The sequence below is a fragment of the Eurytemora carolleeae genome, unplaced genomic scaffold, assembly GCF_000591075.1.
Source record: "Eurytemora carolleeae unplaced genomic scaffold, Eaff_2.0 scaffold487, whole genome shotgun sequence".
Classification (NCBI taxonomy): Eukaryota; Metazoa; Arthropoda; class Copepoda; order Calanoida; family Temoridae; genus Eurytemora; species Eurytemora carolleeae.
The window spans coordinates 1-9,366 of NW_019396430.1; the positions used below are offsets into that span (position 1 = coordinate 1).

General features: G+C 32.0%; 1 protein-coding gene across 1 annotated transcript; it reads right to left on the reverse strand.

Annotated features, from left to right (window-relative positions):
- Window positions 1-1,729: 1,729 nt before the first annotated feature.
- On the reverse strand, window positions 1,730-8,216 carry LOC111703185 (uncharacterized). Its single transcript, XM_023475059.1, has 7 exons — window positions 8,129-8,216; window positions 6,548-6,612; window positions 5,759-5,877; window positions 5,237-5,308; window positions 3,337-3,539; window positions 2,533-2,693; window positions 1,730-2,074 (listed from the first exon to the last, which is right to left on the reverse strand). Exons 1-7 carry the CDS (start codon window positions 8,212-8,214, stop codon window positions 1,800-1,802), a joined length of 981 nt encoding a protein of 326 aa, XP_023330827.1. The 5' UTR covers window positions 8,215-8,216; the 3' UTR covers window positions 1,730-1,799.
- Between the last annotated feature and the right edge of the window lie 1,150 nt (window positions 8,217-9,366).

Genomic DNA, 9,366 nt, shown 5'->3' on the forward strand with positions numbered 1-9,366 from the left:
GGAGATTGTACTCGGGAACAAAGAATAATCCTGAAGAACAGGTCTTACCCACCTAAATATATATAACATGAGGAGATTGTACTCGGGAACAAAGACTAATCCTGAAGAACAGGTCTTACCCACCTAAATATATATAACATGAGGAGATTGTAATCGGGAACAAAGACTAATCCTGAAGAACAGGTCTTACCCACCTAAATATATATAACATGAGGAGATTGTACTCGGGAACAAAGACTAATCCTGAAGTAATGAAGTGTTCTGAAAAGTTTAGCACGATTTAACAACTAAGTGATTAATAGCCGCAACGCTCGGTTCCCTATCCCATCCTAGCCGCAGCACTCGGCCGAGATTAATGGCCGCAGAGCTTGGCCCAGATATAATCCCAATCAAACCTAGCCCATAATATAGATAACAAGGGCAGCTTTTACTTGTATAACAGTTAAATGCGAACAAAAGGTTAAAGATATAGGGATTACGAAATCAGAGTTTGTGACAAGGACTCAAATCTTTTCTGATTAGATTTTTGTACATATTTCTGATATCAATTTCTATGCCGAGGATTCAAAGAATACCATTTCTCTTGGTAATAGACAAGAAAAAACTGCTTGCAAGGCGATTCACGCTACTTTCTTAGCTTTTACATTATGCTTTCCATGCCACCATTTTTTCTTCTTGTTTTGTATTTGTAAAAATGAATTTGCGGATTTTTAGCAAAACCACTTTTCTAAAGAAACCACATGTTGAAAGTAATCAATTTTTTACAGACAAATAACAATTTCAGCCTTTGCATCCTTTTTCAGACAAACTTTTAAATTGCACGGTTAACAGTGCAATTTAAAAGTTAGTCTGAAACCGGATGTTAGCCGGACATGACATAATGGGATTGCGAACATAAAAATACAGGAATTATTCTGACAATTGCACGCCAGATTGAAATCTTACAATATTTACAACCATCACTCTTATTGATGACCTATTGAGAAGAGCAAAACAGTTTTGAATTTTTTGCTATGAAACCGGATAATTTGGCTTTTCTCGTATTTCTGCGTAAAATCCAAACTAGAAGAGCTGCGAGGTCACAAAGTCGTATCAAATCATAAAATATCCTAAATCTTATACCACAATGTTAATAATGTTTCAGTATAATATAATTCATAATTTCCGGGATTATGTTTAATCCCTCAAATTGTCAAACTTTCAAGAATTCAGTCTCAATATTTAAACATCAAGAGCTCTTGCAAGCTTTTTTTCATAGCTTTCTAGTCACGTGAGTCCAAAGAAACATAAAAGTTTGATAAGGAGGAATCGTCTCTAAAATAAGCAGCATTTTTGAGATTGCACTATTTGTTTTAATATATTTTAGGCAATATTTTAAATTTTAAATTTTTACAAAATATGATAATTTATATGTTATTATTGATGAATTTATATAAATTCGTACAGACTGGTGCAATAAAATCGTTAGAACAAAAAATGAGATCCTTAAAGAAGAATTTTTGTGTTATGGTTTCATTGTAAAGTTAACATCCGTGAGGTAAAAAATTTAAGCTTTGAGGAATCACAATTTTCTAAAATCCACATTTAAAGGCAAAGGAATTGAGTCTTTGCCACAAACTCTGCCCATATATCTTTGGATTCCAATGTCGTAGACCTTAGATATTTCAAACTATGAATTCTGTTAGATCAAATAATGTAAGTTTGAAATATCAAAGATTTGCGACATTGGATTCCAAAGATATAGGGATTATAAATTCAGAGTTTGTGCCTAAGACTCAATTCATTTAAAAACTTTGGATTCAATCAATTTTTCGTTTTCTAGACTTTGGACATTTAACTGAGCAGATATGTTTAGAGTACTTTACACTGGACCATGAAACCGGAAGTTGAGAACTGGATTTGTTCAGTTGATAATCCGCCAAGATGGCAGACTCTCCAGGATCCCGCCATAATCCAAAAACCGGTTCTGAAGCTGTGTCCACGTTCCAAGCATCAAAGCAATCTTTGAATTCTTCGTCCAATGACTTGGTTGGCTTGGATGGTCCATGTGGTATTGATTGTGTATTATTTGAACCTGATTAAATAGAAATACGTAAACATGTAATTTGAAAATTTAAAAAGCATTAATCATCATCATCTTGATATTTGGTGATTAAAAATAAATAAAAAAAACAACTTAGTTTTGTTTAGATGTTTTATCAACAAATTATTTGTTTTCAAGAAAGAGTCTTGGCCACAAATTCCAGAGTTTATGAAAGGAACCATATTAAAAGAGCAACTTAGCAATTCAGCAAAATAGCGCAAAATAAGTATTTTTGAGAAGCTTATTGAAAAATTTGGTTAGAAAACAGGAAAAAAGGATTGAGTCTTTGCCACAAACTCTGATTTTAAATGGCAAATAGAAAAGGTCTACACCATCAGATTCCAAAAAATAGTAATTATACATTTGAGTTTGTGACAAAGACTCAATTCCTTTGTAACAGTTTAGTAAATAAATTACATAAAAAAGGACCGATTTTAGATGTAATTTACCTAATTTTATTTTATTTTCTCTTTTATCTGTGAACTCCTGAGCTATTGCTTCTGCTAAACATGACACATTGTTTAAGAGATATTCTTCTATAAATGAGACGAGAGAATCCTTCGGAGTTCTGCAAGGGGGAATCTTGTCCCCATCACTAACAGGTAAAGGTCTAAAATATTATATTAAATTTTCATAACTTAAAATTCAAACGTGTTTTAGATATTAGAAAAATAATGTTAATATTACTACAAATGGCTAAAGTTATGGGTATGTACCTCTAACGTTAACGTTTAAATTTAACGTTTATAGGTATAAGCTCCTATAATGTTAACGTTCAACGTTCATGTTATGTAGAATATATCCAAACTTTTCATGTTAATGTAACGTAACATACAAGAACGTACATTTTACGTTACTTTACACTGTCGTTAACATCTCTAGTGTCTTCCCTCCATCGTGAGGTACTTCTCATACATACATGAATAAACATATAGCAATGTTGTTTTTAATTCGTTGTCGTTGCCCTTTGTTTAGACTTAATCTGCCCCCAAGACTGGTTTGAGATGAGTGCCCCGAATTTTTATAACTATTTAATCCATCAAGTTAAGAATATATCCCTCTGTTAAGGATACAGAATCAAAGTCCAGATCATTTTTGGTTTAAAAGCTCTTTTTAAAATGTGTACAATGTACTGGATGTCTGAATCATTTCCGATGCAAGATGCAAGTGTATAAGGATCAGTGTATAAGGATAACGACCTTGCCTAAAGTCAATATTTTATTGATTATGTACCTATATGTACCCATATGTACCTAAGTTTCAATAAGGTTTTCTGTATTTCTTCTTCCGTCACACAAAGTTTCTTCTTTTCTCCTTTGAGGACAAATTTTTCTTCTTTCTTTAAATCTTTTTCTTCTGTATTTAAGACCTTTTCTTCTTTGTTAAATATCTTATTTTCTTTGTTTAAATCTAGGATGTTGGTTCCTCTTGCTTCATCTTCAGGCTCCAAAGAACTCTACAATAAGTACACAATCAATAAAAATAAAAATAAATTAAATGTGTTCTTTAGACATACACAACTATACATACATGAACATTGAAAATGAATACTTTATGTCACTTAAATTAACGCCTACATAAATGAGTATAAGAAAATTAGAAGGGAAAAGAAAATGAAAGTGCCTCTCTCAATACAGAATACGGGAGGAAATTTCTAAATAGCAATTTAGCAATTTTCAATTAAAGGGTCGCCTTAGATAAAGAAGATAGATGAACAGTGATTGAAGATGATAGATGAACAGTGATTTTATAGAATTGTATCCAAACCCGTCAAGCATTTTAAGGGTTAAATGAACTGTCAGCGTGATTTTAAGTGATCCTTCGTGTAAAGATGACAATACCTGATTTACAACGGTATCTTTAAAACTTTAACCTGATTACAAATTTGAAAGAAATGCCCAACTCGCAAGTCACTTTTGCGTACAGTGAATCCCAGATATATGAATACATTGACCGTCATAAGTTTTTTGATAATTCTAAAAAAACTTCTTTTTATTTTTAATTCAAGGTAAATTAATAGCCCTGAAATATGAATGCAATTCATATATTAATATTAAACTCATTTTTCCGCGGCATTTGATCTTGAATATGTGATACGACATTATAAAAAACTCTTGCTATGTATTCATATATCTGGGATACACTGTAGAAAACCACAAAAAATAAACGGTTTTACAAAACAAAATCATGGACATCTAATTCATACTTGATCACCATTATTGTAAATCAAGCATTGTCATCATTGCATGGAGGGTCACTTACAATTACGCTTACAGTCCCATTATTGGAATTTTACTAGAATATATTCTAGTTCCACCAATATTCAGTTAAATATTCAAACTGGAGACAAATTGGAACACTGGGAGCATTTAAACACAATATAATGTGTGAGCAGTTTAACAATTCAACATTTACCATTAAACCCCAATATCTTTGAACAAAAATTTACCCTGTACTCATCTATAGATCTTTTCTAAATATTTGACCAATTCAAAGCTGTATTTTTATCTCTGTCAGGTTTGTATCAAATTTCAGTGTGGAACTAGTTTCCCTTGTTTTTATCTGCATTATATCAGGTTTTGAACAAATTCCAGTATTTATTTGTGTCATGACAAGTTTGGGCCAAATTTGCGTTTTGAAATAGCTTCCCCTGCATTTATCTTTGTCAGGTTTTGACCAAATTCAAATTTTGAACTAGTTTCCCCTGCATTTATCTGTGTCAGGTTTGGATTACATTCCAGCATAGAACTAGTTTCTCCCGTGTCTCTGTGTCAGGTTTGGACCAAATTCCAGTTTTGAACTAATTTCCCCTGCATTTATCTTTGTGAGGTTTGGACCAAATTCAATTTTTAAACTAATTTCCCCTGCATTTATCTGTGTCAGGTTTGGATTACATTCCAGCATAGAACTAGTTTCTCCTGTGTCTCTGTGTCAGGTTTGGACCAAATTCCAGTTTTGAACTAGTTTCCCCTGCATTTATCTTTGTGAGGTTTGGACCAAATTCAATTTTTGAACTAGTTTCCCCTGCATTTCTCTGTGTCAGGTTTGGATTACATTCCAGCATAGAACTAGTTCCTACTGTGTTTCTCTGTGTCAGGTTTGGATTAAATTCCAGTGTTGAACGAATGTCCCATGTAATCCATCTATCTATACCTGGTCTATATAGAATGGTTCTGTTACTGGAGATATATTCAGTGTTGAGATATGATAGACTGGTGGAGGATCCTAAATAGAATAGAGATATGAAAGACGGGTGGTGGACCTTTTTTGGTGTTTTTAAAAAGATTCTTGAAAACTCAAACGCGTTTGTAAAGTGTAAAAGCATACAGGGGGGAGGGAGATGTTTACCGACACCCCCCCCCCGTGTTTGTTTTCCACAACTTAAAAATGGCTTACACTAGAGCGCTCAACCATATTTTTCTTTTAAACATTTTGGATTTTTATAAAACCTCTCCACCACTCTAACAATTAAATTTAGAGGTAAAATATTTTTTACAAAAAATATGGGGAAAAATTTGTTTAAAAAAGAGGTCCATTTTTTACTTTGCAGTTGGACAGGGACATTTAGCAAACTAACTTATAAACATAATTGGACACATATTAGGGGGGGGGGCGGAAAACATTCACCCCAAAACTATATTAGACAATCTGGATAGGGTTAATAATTGATGATACCTCTGTCTCTGTCCAAGAGCAGTTTTCTATTAGTTCAGCTGTTAAATGATCTGTAAACAGCTCATAGTTACTCCTGGAGCAGCTGGCAGTAAGGTTTAGCTGCTCTGTTGGTTCACTTCCTAAGCAGAATATTATGTTCTCAACTAATGTTTAAAGGAAATATTGAAATAATTGCCCTCCGTTGATGACATTTAATTTGTATGCTCAAAAATAAATAAGATCATTTTTAAACTTTAAAAATTTGATTATTCTCAGTTGTGGTTTTTGTATAAAAGGAAATCACGTATTTTTGCTACAGAAACGTTTGAGAATTATCTGAATAAAGCACTATTTAAACTAGAAAAAGAGAAAGGTTTCAAGCGTAACATACCTCTCTTTAACTAGGGGTAACTTGAAATTACAACGACAAATTTGGTTACAAGGATTACAGAAAACGCCTGTTTAATGCACTGTTACTTGGAAATTAATATTTGACAGCTGCAAAATCTTCGGCTCAACTTAAGGAGATAGGCCCAATGAAAATAAAACCGACCTTGGTTGGTTTTAGTCTTGTTCTCATCAAAACCCGGAATGCGCCAATTCCTACTAAGAAAATCAGCCAAATAGAATATGAAACCGGTTTTTGAACTCAACTCTGTGGAAATAAGATGTCACTTTTGCGTAAGAGTTTGCAATCCTTGGATCAGTGTGAATGAAGTATCCAACGTCTATATGATCGAGTGGAGATGAATCGTGTGAGTGCCGAAGGAGCTCAAAACACAGGTTTAAAAGGTCTGGTGTATAAGGTACCTGGATCTAAGTTGGAGGTTTGAAGTTCTCCTGCTCCATAGCTCAGGGTTAACCCAGAGTCAAAACTAAAACGAAATATTATATCATATATACCATTATCTTCAAAACAACAATAAAAATAACCTGAACATTTCAATAGTCACTAGATTTTGGCATTTTAATGTAAGTGGTATTTCAAGTAACCTTGCATGCAAAGATGGGAATGACCGATTCACAACGGTGCCATTAAAAACTTTTTCTGATGAACTATGATCTAGATGTTTATAATATTAAAATATAATTATTTTCAATTCAAGCGATATAGAGATTATAAATTTGTAAACCTTGGAAAACGACAATATCTTTCACATTATTGATCAGATAAAGGTTTCAAGGGTACCGTTGTAATTCAGGCAATGCCATCTTTGATTGAAAGGTTACTTAAAATTACGCTTACAGTCCTTAAAAAAATAATAAGGATGTAACACAAAGCAAGGAACTATATATTCCTTGTAGCACAAAGGAACTTATTGTATAAGCCTTTGATATTTCAAAGTCATGTAGATTATTTGATGTAACAGAATTTATAGATTGAAATATGAAAGATCTTCGAATACTACACTATTCGTAATTGGTACGCTATTCATGTTATTGGTACACTATTCTTGTTATTGGTACACTATTCATGTTATTGGTACACTATTCATGTTATTGTTACACTATTAGATGAGAGGCAACATGAATTTGAAGAGGGGGGAGGGGTGTCATCATATATATTCCCAAATTCTTTTCTTTCTTCTCTCTACAGTTTAAAACAAATCGTTTTAAGAAATTGAAATAAAATTCACAATTAGAATTCCAGAAGATTTTGCACAAAATTCCGGAGATTCGAGGATTAGCAGACTATATTGGAATTAAACTTAAAAAGAATTAAAGAAACGTTTTAAAACAAATCTATTTTTCAGGCAGATAAAATTCACTTTTAAAATTTGTTAAATATAAGAGAATATGAAATATGCATTGTATTTTATATTTAATTATATATAGGGAGTGTATACCTTGTATTTATATAAAGAAGGTCCCTACCTACGATTTCTTCTCTTATTTTATGTAAATCTACTACTGCTATTAAGCTGAACATTTTTTAAACACATTGCATTGACCAAAGATGGATCATGTATCAAAGATGGATCATGTATCAAAGATGGATCATGTATCAAAGATGGATCATGTATCAAAGATGGATCATGTATCAAAAATTATTGAGAGCTCTGGAATTCAAAATGTAAGTGGGAACCTTTTATATGTGCACACTTTGTATATAATTATAAAGGGATATATAAAGGGAGTGTATACCTTGTATATATATAAAGGGAGTGTATACCTGGTATATATATAAAGGGAGTGTATACCTTGTATATATATAAAGGGAGTGTATACCTTGTATATATAAAGGGAGTGTATACCTTGTATATATATAAAGGGAGTGTATACCTTGTATATATATAAAGGGAGTGTATACCTTGTATATATATAAAGGGAGAGTATACCTTGTATATATAAAGGGAGTGTATACCTTGTATATATAAAGGGAGTGTATACCTTGTATATATAAAGGGAGTGTGCTTGATATCCTGTCTAGTGTAGGAAACTCCATTATCTAAAAGGTCAGGAAGAGGTAAATACATCATTTTCTATAAATAAAAAATATCGTTTGTTTATAAATCAACATGTTTGAAATTTCTGTTCATGGAAAAAATTGAACGAATAGGATAAAAGTGTTTAAACTACGTAAATCAAATAGCACTACTTCCCTTGTATGCTGGACCTCAATGAGTCTAATACCAGAAAAAAAATTCTGTAAGCCTAACTTTTAACCCTATTTTTACCAAATGATTTTATATCTTTTACCATCTTATCTTCTATGCATGTGAGATCAGTCAAAAAGATAAAAAATCTGTAAAAAGTTTAAATGCAAATATGAACCAAATAACATGAAAAAACGTTAAAAAGTATATTCTGCTTACACATCCTTCATATCTCCTCAAAAAAGTGCTGAACCGCTCGATTTATTGGCCATGGATGCAAGGGAGGTTTAGAAAATTTTGAATGTAGAAGATTTGAGTTTGTGGCAAAAACTCAAATCCTTTCCGGAAAAATGTTAAATATAAAATTTTTGCTTATGACACAAAATAAGATGTGACACGTGTTTTTAAATCAATTTTTCAAGAGATTTTCAAAAATGTAAGTTTTAGATTATTTTGCTTTGAAAAAGTTTTAGATATATCTTTTTAGTTTTTTTTAGGTTTTAAACACATGTACAGTAAACACGACTAACCTATGCAATACAAAAATTTTATATCTTTAAATACGATTTAAAAAAAATATTTATTAACGGATCAAAACNTTTTGAGATATTTCAAAAAGTATTTGAGCTAAGAAGCTAAAATTTTCTGGCTTTTCCATCTAACACATGCCTTTATTTTAAGACTAAAAGCTGGACTTTAAAACCAACTGCCTGATACTTCAGACATACTCCTTGAATGCCTTATTTTACCTATACCAGACTAAATCTTTAATCAGACCTACTTACAGTCATTGGATTTCAACATTCTGTAGCTCTTTGGAAAACCTATAACGAAAGAAAGAAGATTGCATGATTTTTTAAAAGAAATTTTGCATAGATTTTTGCTCAGACTCCTTTAAAAGGAATTTGCCCGTTCTAGTTTTCTTAAATAAATATTTAAATGTATAAAATTCTCAGTATAATTTGTAGCATTTTGCACATTTTTCACTAAATAACTGGATTTTTGCAAAGAAAATGAGTTTTGCCACAAACT